At 42.0% G+C, this 16331-nt stretch overlaps 1 protein-coding gene across 2 annotated transcripts in view; it reads left to right on the forward strand.

The window, feature by feature from the left end:
• The window catches only part of SLC2A13 (solute carrier family 2 member 13), a 277867-nt gene that overhangs the window by 36202 nt on the left and 225334 nt on the right, over positions 1-16331 (forward strand). For both annotated transcript variants that reach the window (XM_030215885.1, XM_030215884.1), the window contains exon 2: positions 6712-6871. In XM_030215885.1, coding sequence (XP_030071745.1) covers positions 6712-6871 — 160 coding nt within the window. The remainder of the gene's footprint in view (positions 1-6711; positions 6872-16331) is intronic.

Consider the following 16331-nt stretch of genomic DNA (forward strand, 5'->3'; position numbering starts at 1 on the left):
TGCTTTGGGGCACACATGCACCTGTTCCTGTGGGCCCTGTTTTTGTACTGCCCCCCTTCTTCCTAGTTTGAAGTTTGGTTCCCCCTTTTGGAGTCACTATGCCACAGCTTGGCTTGGTGGGATGACACCACCACCTCAAGGGAGTGTCCCCTCCTGAGTGTATTGTGGTGACTACTAATGCAGATCTTCAGGGGTTGAGAGCCCACTGTCTGGGGTGGGTGGCACAAGGCAAGAACCATTTGCACCAGTTTCTTCCACTGGTCTGGGTCAAAACTGTATGCATGTCAGACAATACCACAGTGTTGGCATATGTCAACTAGCAAGTAGAGATACAAAGTGCGGTAGTGACGCTGGAAGTAGTCTTGATATGCTAAAACACATCTCTCTGCCATCTCAGCTACCCATATTGCAGTTGCGGAAGACATGCAGGTGGGCTGCCTCCATTACAGGGCACTGGGTGCAGAGTAATGAGCATTGGCTGCCAAATACCAAGTGCTTGTGGCTCTTCAACTGTAGGATAGACAGCAGTTCAGCAGGGGTGGGTGCGCTGGTGGTGACTACTATGTTTTTCCTCCTTGGTCATTAATCAGCAGGGTCCTTTGAGTAGCCAGATGCCCTTCCTTTTGTTCCCGGTTACCCTGAACTGGCCATACTATCTCTGTTACACAGACTTCGTGCAATCGCTCATGGAGCCCCTCTCTTTCCTGGGGCAGGGGCTTCTGAGACGGGACCCAGTAAAGATGGAGGATCCGATCCCAATCCCTTCTTGCTTATATGTCTTGGCCATTGAGAGGCAGCATATGAGAAGCAGGGGCTACTCTTTCTTAGTCATCTCCACCCTTCTCAAGGGCAGGAGGAAATCTGTGTCAAAGGTATATGCTGGGATTTGACAAGTCTTTGAACATTGGAGTGTGGAGTGGGGCCTCTCCCCAGAAGGATGCTAGTTCTGGATATTTTTGAATTTTTGCAGAGGGGTCTGGAGCAATTGCTAGCCCTAAGCTCTCATGTTCACAGGCAGGTTCCATAGGTGTATCCTTGCAGCACACTCGGATATCCTGTTTTTCTTGTCTATTGGGAAGCAGCTTTTATTGTTCTGGCAGGGTCTCTCAGTTAAATAGAGGCTATTCTGAAAGATTATTATTCTGAAACCAGTGTTTTTTGTGTCCATTTCTTCAGCTAGACATATTTCTGAGCTACCAACTTTGTTGTGTACTCTTACCCTTTTTAGAGGAAGGGGTCTCACTTTGGACTGCACCTTGATTTTCCTGAAGGTAATTTTCTCATTTTATGTGAATCGAGTAGTTATTCTGCCAGCATTCTCAGGATGGAGTTGGCCAGGAAGCTTAAAAAGTTGGATGTCCACAGAGTGCTCCTTCCTTATTTGAAAGCATCCAACTCTTTTGCTTGTCAAATTGCCTGTTTGTCCTTTTTTAGGGCCTGCATAAAGATCATGGGGCATCCATATCCTTTATAACACATTTGTGGGAAAGGGCTTGAAAATCCACTCTTTTTGAGTGCAGATGACCTCTCTTGGTAGAGTTCTTGCCAGTTACCTAAAGACATGGTGATTGCTGCATTCCTTTGTGAAACACTACAACTCTGATGTCCTTGGTAGAAGTGATGCAGCCTTTGTAAGAGCAGTGATTCAGGGGACTTGGTTTTCCTCCGCCCAGTATGGTTTTGTTTGATACTTTCCACTGGTCTAACAGATTTAAAAAAAAGAAGGTGAAATTTTATTTGTACTGTACTTGTTAATTTCCTTTCCTTAAGTCCTGCTATACCAGTCCAGGTCCTGCTGTGGTAGAGTGTGGTGTATGGGATTTCCCTCCGGGTTTGTTCTCCCTCCACAGTAGGGAGACTCAACCTGTTTGTCTGGACTGGGCTAGCAGGAACCAAAGAAAGGAAGTTAACAGGTACAAATACATTTTACCATTGTGCCAGAGAGCTGCTTTCTCAAGTTTGTAGGATGTAGTGTATGGCATATTTTCAAAGCACTTAGCCTTCCAAAGTTCCATAGGTTTCTATGGAACTTTGAGGCATATTTTCAAAGCACTTGGCCTTCCAGAGTCAGCCTATTGAGCTGCACCTGGAAATTCTTTGAAATCAGCTTGGGAGTAGAAGCTTTCTTAAATGCCAGTTGCAAATACAGCATATTGCTAAATGTGAAATAGTAACATACTGCAGTGCTGCTTGGATGCAAGGTACCTAATAAATCCATTCTTTTTTTTTTTAATTAAAGATCATTATGCATCTGTGTTTGTTTCTGACAGATTTACTTCAGATCAAATCACTGATTTCTATTCAGTATATTTCTGCTTATCTTGTAATTGTATTTCAGCATTCCACATAGAGACTCATTTTCAAAGCACATATACTTACAAAGTTCCATAGATTACTGTGGAACCTTGTGCTTTGAAAATGCACCTCCATGCAAGTCTATATTCTTTGAAAATGAGCATCGTGGTCACTTAAATTGCTTTTGTATGTGGGTAGAATTTTATTTGGGAAATCTGCATTTTCAAATGTATGTAAGTCTGTACATACTTTCCTTCCATGAACCCCATGAACATCATCTCTTAGTGTAGTTAGCAGTAGAATGAAACATTGAAGGGGGGCAATTTTCAGACAGATTACACAGGTAAAGCATTGCTTTTTAGTTGTTTAAATTTCCCACTCTGTGTGTATTCATTTTTGAATGTGACGACGATGTTCATAGTCCCTGAAGAGAGTGGGAGATGCATACCAGTTATTGCATAATTGCAACACCTAGTGCTCATGTTTAGGATGATTGTTAGAACTTTTGATAACCCCCCCCCCTTTTTTTTTTTGCATTACTGGCGTTTGTGCATGACTGTTTAAATGGATCATTTTAACTTATTATACCTGACTTGCCTGAGTTGCAATGCCCCTTCCAAAATTATAGCAATATATATGTCCAAGAGGAGAAAATGTTTAAAATCGGACATTTTCTCTCGTTTGACTTTCTTAATGTTTCATGGTCTCTAATGTCCAGCTCATTCTTTCTATCAGCTTTAGAAGGAGCATGTATTTATTTGGACGTAGGGACTTGAAATAAGGTGCTCAGAAGAGGATCTCGTGTTCTGGTATAGTTTTACCACACATATACTATTTCTAGGTTTACCTGTTGGATTAATGTGATCCTTACAAATGAGCTTGAACTCTGCAGCCCAACTTATTAGTGGGATTGAGAAAAATGATCATGTTACTGTATTAGACATTACAGTGGTTGCTTGTGAAGGTTCAGACTGAGTAAATTTAAATACTTCCATGACGTTCCACAGATCAATCCAGATTCTTGTGGGTTGTGTCCCTCTACCAACAAGTGGAGATAGAGAACCTCCGAGGTTTGCTATATGTGGACCAGCTTGTGGTGTACACCTGGTGGTGTCAGGTCCCTCCCGGTCTCCCCCTACCTTTCCTCCATTGCCCGGGGCTGTGGGTCTGATCGGGTGATTCCTTTCTCTCCTGACTAAAAAAAATCTCTCCTGACTAAAAAAAAAAAAAAAAAAAAGGTAAACATCTCTTTAAGAGACTTTGTTTTTGTTTAATCATACGGAGGAACTAGATGTTCTGCTGAGTCAGTTTTGGGGCAGGCGTTTGTGGAGCATGTCAGTTCCTTCTGAGGCGGCTAAGTGCTGCTCCCAGTGTGGGGGCCGGAGAGCAGCATCGGGGGAGTGTGAGTCCTGCTGCCGTCAGCCCACAGCGGGTGTTCAGCGCGACGGAGGTTCCCCTCAGGCATCCGGTGAGTCGGAAGTGCAGGGGATAGTTTCAGCAGTTTCCTTGGGGCAGTTAGTGTAGTGCACTTCCGTGGGCGCCATTTTTTCCTCTCAGGCATCACCCGCTCCGCACGTGGCGGTTGATAGACAAGAGGCGCAGTTCGCTTCTGTGGCACAGGCTCCAATGGAGGGAAGCGATGAACAGGGAGCAGGGGAGTCCCTTGCAGTTCCTTTTTCCCTGGATTTTGTTTTATTAATGCACAATGCCTTTCTTTTGAAGAAGTCAGGGGCTTCTCTTCAGGCAGCCCCATCTCTTCCTGAGCAAACTTCGGTTGCTGCAGCCTCTCAGTCTTTCCTGTCAAAACGTCCCCGGGTGAAACAGATGGCCCGGTTTTGTCTCCGAGCTCTCCCTCAGAATTTTTGGATTTGGCAGAAGAGGTCACCCTGCCCTCTGAGGAGGAGGATGATCCGACGGCTGCCTGCTTTTTTTTGCAGCAAAGATCCACCTCGATAGCTTATGCTATGGTGTTGCATATCTTCGATTCGTGATTTGCGAGTTCAGGATCATCAGTGGCTTCGGCTTCAGTATCTGTTATCCTCACATTTCTTCAGGAGGTCTGTACAAAAATCACTCTCGTTGAGTTCTCTTAAGGTGCAGGTGGCAGCTCTGGCATGTTTTAGAGGCCAACTTCAGGGGCATCCATCGCCTCCCACCCAGATGTGGTTCGTTTCTTGAGGGGCGTAAATCATTTGTGCCCTCCTCACGTACCAGTTCTGCCATCCTGGAACCTTAATCTAGTTTTCAAAGCGCTTCATCGTCCTCCTTTTGAACCCTTATCGGGGATTATGATTAAGGATCTCACCTTGAAGGCGATTTTCCCAGTAGCCATTACTACCACTCGGAGAATTTCAGAGTTGAAGGCCCTTTCTTGCAGAGACCCCTTCCTGCGTTTTACGGAGACGGGGGTATCGATTAGGACAGTTCCTTCATTTTTGCCCAAGGTGGTTTCTTGTTTCCACTTGGGGCAGTCCCTGTATTTGCCGGCCTTCTGCCTGGAAGATTGCCCTGAGCAATTCTGGGCTCTTCGCTGCCTCGACATGAGACGGACTCTTTTTAGGTATTTGGAGGTGACGAATGAATTTCGTCTTTCTGACCATCTCTTTGTCCTTTTTGGAGGCAGTAAGAAGGGTCATATGGCATCCAAGGACACCATAGCCCGTTGGTTGTGTGAGGCCTTCTCTTCAGCGTACATGGCATTGGGCAAGTAAGCCCCTTTGCAAGTTTGTGCTCATTCTACGTGAGCTCAAGCTTCCTCCTATGCAGAATCCCGTTTGGTTTCTCTGGAAGATATCTGCAGGGCAGCTACATGGGCTTCGGTCCATACATTCACTCATCATTATCGGGTGGATGTGGCAGCTTGTCAAGTTGCGGTGTTTGACTCGTCGTTGATTTCTGCTGGGTTGGGGGTGTCCCGCCCTACTTGAGGACTGCTTGGGTACATCCCACAAGTCTCTGGATTGATCTGTGGGACGCCATGGAAGAGCAAATTAATTTTTACCTGATAATTTTCTTTCCACTAGTCCCAACAGATCAATCCAGAGGCCCCCCCTGGGTTTACTATCTGCGGTTTTGTTGCGGTTGGTTAGTTTTTTTTCGGGTTCCATTGTTCTGAATGTTCCTTCGTTTGATTAATAAATAAATATAGAAGTGGTGGAAGTATGTTGGGCAATTGGTCTGACAATGTCAGGAGAGTTTCCTATTATTTCCATTCCACTGCTTTGGTATCGTTCATACTGAGGTTCAGTTGGCTGCACAGGTCCACATATAGCAAACCTTGGAGGTGCTCTATCATCTCCGCCTGCTGGTAGAGGGACAAAACACACAAGTCTATGGATTGATCTGTTGGGACTAATGGAAAGAAAATATCAGGTAAGAATTAATTTTTCCTTATGTTTGCTATTTAAATCGGTGTATGGAATTGTGAAGTCTGATTTGGATTTTCTTTAGTGATGGTATACTCCTGAATGTGATTTGCAATCCAGTCCAGGATTTTTGCTACATCTTCCTGCTGTTTCCACTGGGATCAGGTCACATACCATATCGATAGTGGGTCTGCAGCAGTGGATTGTGTAGCCTGACTGTTGTGAAAGGGATTTTTTTTTTTTTAGCATTCAGAAAGAAACTTAAGGTGTATGCATTTCAACAAGAGAGAACCATGGCACAAATGAGAGAGCCTATATTGCCAGTTGCTGAAATGTGGTATATCTGGCATCATGAGCCTTTCAAGTCTTATTGACCCAAGTATTGAAAAGTCTCATGGTATCGGTTGCACCAGCACACTTTGAACGAGGATAGGAAAGGAAGGAAGGGATCAGATTGGATGGCTCTTGAGGTGATTAGGGGGTGGAATGTAAACAGGAAGGGATAGGGGGTGGTGAGAAGAAGAGAAAACGTGCATTTCTATGTCACATTGCCAGTGTGTGCTTTACTAACCTTTCCCCCTTCATTTAAACCTTCTACTGTACTTAAGGACACATGACTTTGATGATGCAATTATCCTCATTAACCAAAATGACTGGAAGATAGTTTCTTTAGAGACTGCAGGCAAGTTCACCATAGTAGTACCAGCTGCTGCCCCCCCCCCCCCCCCCCCCACTCAAACTTAGCACCTCTGAAGCATGCCCCTGAGTCTGCTGTACTGTAGTGCACATTACAATAACCAGAATTGCAGGTTGCCAGATTTCAATTGTTCTCCAGTTTGAACTGCATGGGGGCCACAGACGGGGTCCCATATGATTCAAACAGTGAAATACTTGGAAAACTGGAAAAATGCATGCAAACTTATAGGAATATTAGGCACAGGATCTAGTCCTCAAAGGTTCTTAAGATGTCTGTCTGTCTTGCCTTTGCCTATTTTTTTCCAACTGCTGTAATACTTTTTTTTTTCAGCCTTTCTCTTGTTTTCTTTTATAGGCCTCGCTTCCATGACAATCCCAGTGTACATTGCAGAAGCTGCTCCATCGCACTTAAGAGGCCGATTGGTTACCATTAACACGCTCTTCATAACTGGAGGACAGTTTTTTGCAGCAGTTATAGATGGAGCTTTTAGTTACCTTGCCAAAGATGGCTGGAGGTAATGTGTTATATCACCCTTTCAATTAAAGAACATTGAGAAGAGAAAGACAATGGTAGAAAAATACAATTCTTAACAAAGAAGGTTAAAAACAAAACAGGTAAATAATTGGGAGTCCAGTATGAACCCAGATCTTCTGCAGCTATTCATTTTTATTAGGATTTATTTATATAGTAACATAGTAAATGACAGCAGATAAAGACCTGAATGCAGTATCCAGTCTGCCCAACAAGGTGACCAGACCACAGCTGGCACTCTTTTTTTTTTTTTTTTTTTTTCCCATTGATTAAATGCTGATGAACAGGGCAGCATCACCATATAGGCATTTATATATGATGTAATACTGCATGCCAGTAGTCTAAAGAGTGGCTTTATTACAGCTGCAGCGTAGTCAAATTCATTATTAGTACATGATTAAACCAACAATCAAACAATATAACTAATAACATTTTACTCGATAATTTTGAACCTTAAGATGTATGCCCATCTCCCCCCATAGAGATACATAGCACTTGCACTCAGCAAATGATATGAATGTGATATAAAATAAACATACTTGATCCTGATCTGCCCTTTTAAAAGAAATTCACCCAAATGTACAGTTTAACGCTGTATTTCTTGTACATAGTCACATAGAGGTATTCAATAAGATACATTGTGCAGCATATTTTAAGGGTTTTTGTTTTGTGTTTTTTTTTGTGTGCAGGTGCATTATATATGCAATTTGTCTGTCTTGCATGCACAGGTGGAATAGATAGTGATCTTTTGTACAATCACTTATTACTCCACTTAGGCAATTATACGATTGTTATTTTATAAAAGCTACCAAAGCATTATAACTATGTGGGTATTTTTCATTTTCAAATTTACTTCTGTTCTTAGAAGTCTAGTAAGATGATTTTATAATGCTTTAAATCAGGGTATAATTGATCATATTTTTGTGTTTGTATGTGTGTATATATTTTGTTTCAGGTTGAACTTGTAGAAGTCGGTTATATTTACATACAAATCTTTTTATTACTAAAACAGAATAGAACAGACAACTCATACAATAGTCAAGTGTAAACACTGAACTTATACATTCATTCCCCTAGATTCCCCCTCCTCCCCAACTTTAACAAAGTAGGTTTGTATTCTTATAACCTCCCACCAGAGACCCAAGATACAATCCCCTCCCCTTTCCATGAGTAATGCCCATAAGTAAATATAAGTAGGGCTAAATGTTTAAATCATTCAACACCATGCTTTGTGTTCAACATGAGAGGTTCCGAAGATAAGGGTCCCAAATGGTAATGAAATTTCCTCTTTCATGCCAAGGTTACACCTTCATCTCTAGTTTCCAGCAACATCAACGAATGAAACGGATTCCTCCAGTGCCATTAACTTGGTAGTTTATCTTGCAGCCAATATTGCATTAAACATTTATATAACCCAAGTACTGTGAAGTAGGGATGGACCAGTTGATTTCCATAGAATGAGGGATCAAAGGTGACATACAAAAAGTCTTTATTAAAAGGCAAAATACACACTCAACACTAAGTTCATGGTGAGGGTCCACAACAGAGATCAAGGACTCTGCACAGCTCTGTGTTTTGGCACAGAGGTGCATTCCTCAGGGGTCATCACATATACATATGACAAATGTATATTAAAATAAGTGAATAAAATACAAAATACATAAATGCAAAAATACTAAATAATTACAGGTGGATTAAACAAATGTATGAAGAGAGAATAATGCAAAAATGTATATATAATTAGACTGCATAAAAAATACACATGAACATATACTTAAAACCAATGAATGCTGCTTCTCGATAATATGCATGTGCTTGAAACATGCATACATTGCTATATTTCAAGTAAAATAAAACCTATTAAACAAGATAAAGGGGGGCAACTAAAAAAAGGTAAAAATGGAAAATACTGTATAAAAAAATAAGGGAAACTATGGAGGGGCATAATCGAATGGGGCACCCATGTTTTGCTGAGGACGTCCTTGCAGAACATCCCCGCGAAGGGGCGGGGAAACCCGTATTATCGAAACAAGATGGGCGTCCCTCTTTCGTTTTGATAATACGGTCGGGGACGCCCAGATCTCAACATTTAGGTCGTCCCCAGAGATGGTCGTCCCCGGTTTTCAGCTATAATGGAAACCAAGGATGCCCATCTCAGAAACGACCAAATCCAAGCCATTTGGTCGTGGGAGGAGCCAGCGTTCGTAGTGCACTGGTCCCCCTCACATGCCAGGACACCAACCAGGCACCCTATGGGGCACTGCAGTGGACCAGAAATTGCTCCCAGGTGCATAGCTCCCTTACCTTGGGTGCTGAGCACCCCCAAAACCCACTCCCCACAACTGTACAACACTACCATAGCCCTAAGGGGTGAAGGGGGGCACCTACGTGTGGGTACAGTAGGTTTATGGTGGGTTTTGGAGGGCTCGCTGTTTCCTCCACAAACGTAACAGGTAGGGAGGGGGGGGAGGGTATGGGCCTGGGTCACCTGTCTGAAGTGCACTGCAGAACCCACTAAAACTGCTCCAGGGACCTGCATACTGCTGTCAGGGAGCTGGGTATGACATTAGAGGCTGGCAAAAAATATTTTTAAAGGTTTTGTTTTTTAGGGTGGAAGGGGGTTTGTGACCACTGGGGGAGTAAGGGGAGGTCATCCCCGATTCCCTCCGGTGGTCATCTGGTCAGTTCAGGCACCTTTTTGAGGCATGGTCGCAAGAAAAAATGGACCAAGTAAAGTCGTCCAAGTGCTCGTCAGGGGCGCCCTTTTTTCCCATTATTGACCAAGGACGCCCATGTGTTAAGTACGCCCCATTCCCGCTGTCGGTATGTTTCCGACACGCCCCCGTGAACTTTGGTCGTCCCCATGACGGATAAGCAGTTGAGGATGCCCAAAATCGGCTTTCGATTATGCCGATTTGGGCGACCCTGGGAGAAGGACGCCCATTTCCCGATTTGTGTTGAAAGAGGGGCGTCCTTCTCTTTCAAAAATAAGCCTGATGGTCTCCTAATTATGCAAATTGCTAAAAAAAAAGTGTAGGTGTATAAATAAGCAAAGGAAGGGCAATGATAGCTCATATACCTTGTGATATTGTATGAAACATCAAGAGCTCAGAGCCTAAGTGATCGAGGGTGAAGTTTCATCATCAAAGTGCAAAAAAAAATGCAAAAGAGGACTTGCTGGTTAAAAAAAAAAAAGTAAACCTGTGAAAAGAGACCAGTATGTTAAAAAGATAAGTAAAAGCTAAAGCAACTATCACAATAAATCAAATGACATCTTAAAAAAATCCAACAGAACTGAATGCTAACCAATTTCACAAATGTTGCAGTTGCTAAAGGAACGTCGATAAAAGAAAACACGAACACATTATCATTTAGTGAATGGCAAGGGCCGCATTACAATTTGAAAAAGATACGTGTGAAAGAATTACCTAAAGGCCGTGCATAAAATCTAAAATGGACTTGTGCAAAAACGCCAGCCATCAACTATCTGAGTGGTAAATATGGGAATGTCTAAAGAGCTAAGCATTAATGGCAAAAACTCAACAACTGCACTAAAAATGAAAAAAAAAATGTCTACTATTGTCAAGAGTTGCAAATCGCGCCGTCGCATGAGAAGGCATGAAACCAAAAGAAGAACGCCACGCATGTGCAAATAGAAAAAGCAGCAGTGTGCTGGTACACTGAATCCATCAGATGGCATCAAAATGCTGAGGAAGGGGAGAGAAAGCAAAGCCCAGAAAAGAATTATGTTCCATATATGGATACATAGTAATCAAAATCATCTCGCTGCACCCTACGCCTGGAATAAACTTCCTGAGCCCCTACGTCTTGCCCCATCCTTGGCCACCTTTAAATCTAGACTGAAAGCCCACCTCTTTAACATTGCTTTTGACTCGTAACCACTCGCCTCCACCTACCCTCCTCTCTTCCTTCCCGTTCACATTAATTGATTTGATTTGCTTACTTTATTTATTTTTTGTCTATTAGATTGTAAGCTCTTTGAGCAGGGACTGTCTTTCTTCTATGTTTGTGCAGCGCTGCGTATGCCTTGTAGCGCTATAGAAATGCTAAATAGTAGTAGTAGTAGTAGTAATCTTTAACAAATGAAACTGATATGGGGAAAAAAAACTAGGAGAGGAGGAATGGGGCTGAGATGTATAGAATAAATGAGCATCTTAAGGCATGAATAGCCTCAAAAGGAATTTAAAAAATGAAATAAAAAGGAGGAAAAGGAATACAAGTAAAATAAGTTTAAAAAAAAAGTAAGAAATGGGTACTATATAACATAAAATTGAAAATGTGAATATGAATGTATATAATACCCGATGTACTTATGATAGTGCAAAAAAAAAATCAAAATTTATCCAGCTCTAAATAAGGACACTGACATCTATATAGATAGAGTAATCAGATGGGTACATCTCTGTAATGGGGAAACAGAGTGAAGGAAAATTAGGAGGGGGAAGTAAGAGTATAGGATCAAAGGGTGGGAGGGTGAGGAACAAAATGACCACTGCCCCCTTTTTGGAAATGCCAGGGGCACTTGACCTATTCCCCAACCCACCAGGTTTGCAGTTTGTCTTCCATCCCCAGATATGGCTCCTGAAGTATAGCTATGGAAGTATGCTGCTTGTGCAGTGCATGTAAAATGTTTCCTTTTCACTGGAGAAGAGATGCTTCCCACATTCCAGGACACTGCTTTCAGTGCCATGGTGGGTCACCCATTCGCAGTAACCAATTAACTGTTAAGATGTGACTAAGAAAGATGGCGGTCATCCCAGTCTCCAACCCACACCCAAGACTCAAAGTTGAATCAGAATGCCCAATAAACCCCTTGGAAATAGTGACCCGTCACCCCAAAAATTTCCCACCCGCCCTTCTACCTCCCACCCTCTCAAAAGCCCTACCCCTCCCACTATCCACCCCCCCCCCCCTTCCTCACCTCCCATCCTGGAACGCCAGAATACTGGCTAGGGCCACACCATGTACTCCAGCCCCCTCCCCCCCAATGTGTACAAACTAAGCATTAAGGTTAGCAAATTATCAAGTAAATGAATAGAGAAAAATCATATCCCATTTCTCTATAAATCAGCATGGAAAGCTTTTTTTTTTTTTTAGAATTTGTGCTCATGAATGTTGAGCCACAAATGATCATATATGTATAGTATAAATCGGAACTAACCATCTGTACATTCCAAATAGCATTATTACTATCAAACCATTATTCAGTGAGAAACACTACTCAAGAGGTATTTTGTCTATGCACCAAAAGGGGAAACAAACTCCTGGTCTATTCCCTTTGGTATCTGTTTATAAACCCGATTTTAAACTCGAAAAGACAGGTCATGTGGATCCCATTTAGTTAAGCACACTGTAACAAATGAGTTGTTGTCCCCAAGAGGTCTACCAATGGCAGAAACAGTGGGGAATATAGGGAAGCTTCATCGGGTTTCCAACTCAGTGTGATAGTAGAGCTGAAAAATTAATATATTATTCCAGCAACCGTCCAGTTGTCCCCTCCTGGGGACCACATGCAGGTAAAATGTAATGTTGCTGTAATAACTGTTGAGCCTCCTGAGGTTTAAGAAAAAATTGTGTTTTGTCTTGATGCGTGATTTTAAGTTTAGCAGGATACAGTAATGCAAAAGACACTTTTGCCTGCATTAGCTGAGAGGACAGGGGAGCAAATTCTCTTAATATATGTCACTTTACCCAAGTACTCCTGAAAGCATAATAGCATAATATTTGGGGCTCTGATATTCCACCATGTGTCCCACTCGTATAGCTCTCAATATTTCCTCTTTGTGGATAAAATTTAGCAGCCTTAAAATCACTGCTCTGGGTCATTGATTTTGGTCACAGCCGGGTCTGATCCTGTGGGCCTGTTCAATTCTAAGAGGACTTGCTGCGTTAGAGAGTTGCAGATCCTGCAACAACCACATTTCCAGGAGACTCTGAAGCTCCGACTCAGCAAGTGACTCGGGTAGCAAATTATTATGATGGCTGAAATTCTCTAAATTGTCAACCTTGTCCTCTAAAAGCTGACACATTTTGGTAAGTCTCTAATTCTCTTGAGTCAAATGGCCACTGTCCATCTTCAAGGTGTCCAGGCGTTATGCCACCGAATGAAAGTCCTGGGTAAGATTTTTCTAGTTGTTAATCCATGTTTTCCAGCTTCTCCATTATTCTCTGTAATTTACGATCAAGTGAGGCTTCCACACTCACTGTGATCCTATTTTAGCTGTCCATTTGGCTCCAGCTGTGGTCGCAGGAGGGTCTGCTGTACCCACCATCTTGTATTCACTCCCACAAACATGGTCCTTCTCCCTTCTCTGCGGTTTCATAGCCATCTAGTGGTTTTCGATGATTGATTGGGCTCAACAGCTGACAATAGGCCAATAGCTCTCCAATTTGGTATAAAGCACCCTGGAATTGTTATTTGAGCTGAAAGGGTGGGAGGGCTGCAGACCCAAGAGCGCAAACATATACTTGTCACCATAGTGTCATATGACCTCTCATATTTAAAGATTTATATGCCTCCTTCCTGGATTAACCATTCAAAGCAGGTACAGAAAATAAATATTTAATCCACAGAACATAAACATGGTAAAACTATAATGAAGAAAACAAAAAGGACAAAAAGTGGTTTCAAGTTGTGACACCAAATGAAGCAATTTAGTGGCATTTTGAGCCACCTTAGCTACATGAATCTTAAAGGAGCGCTCACAATCCAAACAAAAATCTCATAGGTTTCCAATTGGTTGATTAATGGACTAGGTATCCCTATCAAGTAGAGATTGCTGAGAAACCACTGACTAAATTCCACCAAAGCATTGAAGCTCTGTTTTCAACACATCAATTATCAGTCCTTTAGCACTTAACCAGATGACTATCTGTTCAAAACAGAAATTTAAGCAACCAATTTTTAGCTCTGGAGACTGGCCCAATGAAGCTATCATTTGAATTTTGTATGCATATAAAAATGAGAGAAAAATCCCATTGATAAATCCAGGGAGCTGCAGGAAAACACCAAATAACAAGAGGGACAAATAAATGTATGGAAATCAGAATGACGAGTGAGGTGATTAAAGTTTTAGATGATTCAAAACTATTCAAGTTTGGAGGAGTGGCCTAGTGGTTAGGGTGGTGGACTTTGGTCCTGGGGAACTGAGGAACTGAGTTCGATTCCCACTTCAGGCACAGGCAGCTCCTTGTGACTCTGGGCAAGTCACTTAACCCTCTATTGCCCCATGTAAGCCGCATTGAGCCTGCCATGAGTGGGAAAGCGCGGGGTACAAATGTAACAAAAATAAAAATAAAATAAAAATAAAACACGTGTGGATTGTGAAATATTGCAGGATGACCTTATGAAATTGGAAGACTGGGCATCCAAATGGTAGATGAAATTTATTGTGGACAAACGCAAGGTGATGCACATTATCCAAATCATAGTTACTTGATGCTAGGATCTACCTTGGGAGGGTCAGCACTCAAGAAAAAGATCTAGGTGGTGGTGTAGATGATGTACTATGAAAGGAATGGCGAATAATACTGAAAATATTATAATGCCTTTGTATCGCTCCTTGGTGCATCTGCACCTTGAGTATTGTGTTCAGTTCTGGTCGTCATATCTCAAAAAAGATATAGCGGAATTAGAAAAGGTTCAAAGAGGAGTGACCAAAAGGATATAAATGGGATTGAACTCCTCTTGTATGAGGAAAGGCTATAAAGAGGTTAGGGCTGTTCAGCTTGGAAAAAAGACGGATGAGGGGAGGTATGATTGAGGTCTACAAAATCTTGAGTGATGTAGAACGAGTAAAAGTAAATGAAAATTTTTTTTAACTCGTTAGTTCCAAAAGTACAAAGACTAGGGGACACTCAAGGAAGTTACATGGAAATACTTTTAAAACAAATAGGAGAAAATATTTTTCACTCAATGAATAGTTAAGCTCTGGAACTCTTTGCCGGAGGATGTGGTAACAGCGGTTAGCATATCTGGGTTTAAAAAAGATTTGGACAAGTTCTGGAGGAAAAGTCCATAATCTTCTATTGAAACAGACATGGAGAAGCAACTGCTTGCCCTTGGATTTTTTAGCATGGAATGTTGCTACTAATTGGGTTTCTGCCAGGTACTTGTGACCTGGCTTGGCCACTGTTTGGAAAACAGGGTACAGGGCTAGATGGACCATTGCTCTGACCCAGTATGGCTACTCTTATGTTCTTATGAGTCCTAAGAGAACTTCCCCCAAGGCAAAGACCAGCTACTACTAGGTCTCATCTGAAAGGTCTTTCCCTGAGAAAAGATTCAATCTTGGGCAGTACTGTCCCTGATGGACCAAGTCAAGCACATCTTACCAACAGTGAATCAAATTCTACTAAATCAAAAGCTGTGCTTAAATTCCAAGCATTCAGCAGGTTCATTTTTGTACAAAATGTGATATTGCATTAAGCAGAGATGCAGTACCATTTCTTCTAACCCAGTGTGCCACTATTCAGAGACTTCATTATCTTCCAGAAAGGAACTAATCTGAGAGATTACTACCTTCTCAATTTGGCCAGGAAGGGCAAGTTAAAAATAGCCATAGACAATAAATTACATGAAACAAATTAGATCATATCTAAGACTTCTAACTTCAGTTTTAACCAGGAAAAAATCCCCACATGATTAACATTAATTAGAATAAATATTTATTGGATAAACACTAGAAATAAAAATTTATTTTTCTAGTACTCTGACTTTCCCCTGGCTTGGCTTATATGCTCCACTCAGGTTTTATGCTTTTTCTGCACCAATGACTCCTAAGTGATACAAACATACATATTTGATTTCCCTTGGAATTAAGGGATGCCTAGTGTTTAAGCAACATTTCTGTTGGCAGAATAACAAAATGCCAGAAACTAAACTGATCTACCCACATATTGGTTACTTTTGAAGCAATCTATTTGTATAAAACAAACAGTGTATATTTTTAAAATTATGAAGGTTTTGCAGCCTGAATTTTTATATTCATAATGAAAGCAATCTGCAGCTTCAAGGACTTATTGCTAAGTTAGTTGTGTTGGTTTAGTTGAAAAAAGCAGCACAACTATGATATCTATATTAATAATTCTCACCTCAAACATTCTGAAGCTCACTCTGTGGCAGGGAAACCCTGGAGCCCTGCACTTAGGCTGTCACCACTCACTGTCACTCATGCACCACTCTCACTGATAGACCCACCCACAGCCACGCCCCTTCCGCACATAATTGCCTACCTCAACATTCTAATGAAGCTGCAACTTCCGGTTTCTGAGGTGCCAGAGATCAGAATTTAGCCCCATTACTATTTGCCCCGCCCTTGCGTCAAACGTGATGACGTTGAGGGCGGAACTATGACACTTGACCAATCGCCTCGCTCCGCCCTCAACGTCATCACGTTTGACACGAGGGCGGGGCATACATC

The sequence above is a fragment of the Microcaecilia unicolor genome, chromosome 10, assembly GCF_901765095.1.
Source record: "Microcaecilia unicolor chromosome 10, aMicUni1.1, whole genome shotgun sequence".
Classification (NCBI taxonomy): domain Eukaryota; kingdom Metazoa; phylum Chordata; class Amphibia; order Gymnophiona; family Siphonopidae; genus Microcaecilia; species Microcaecilia unicolor.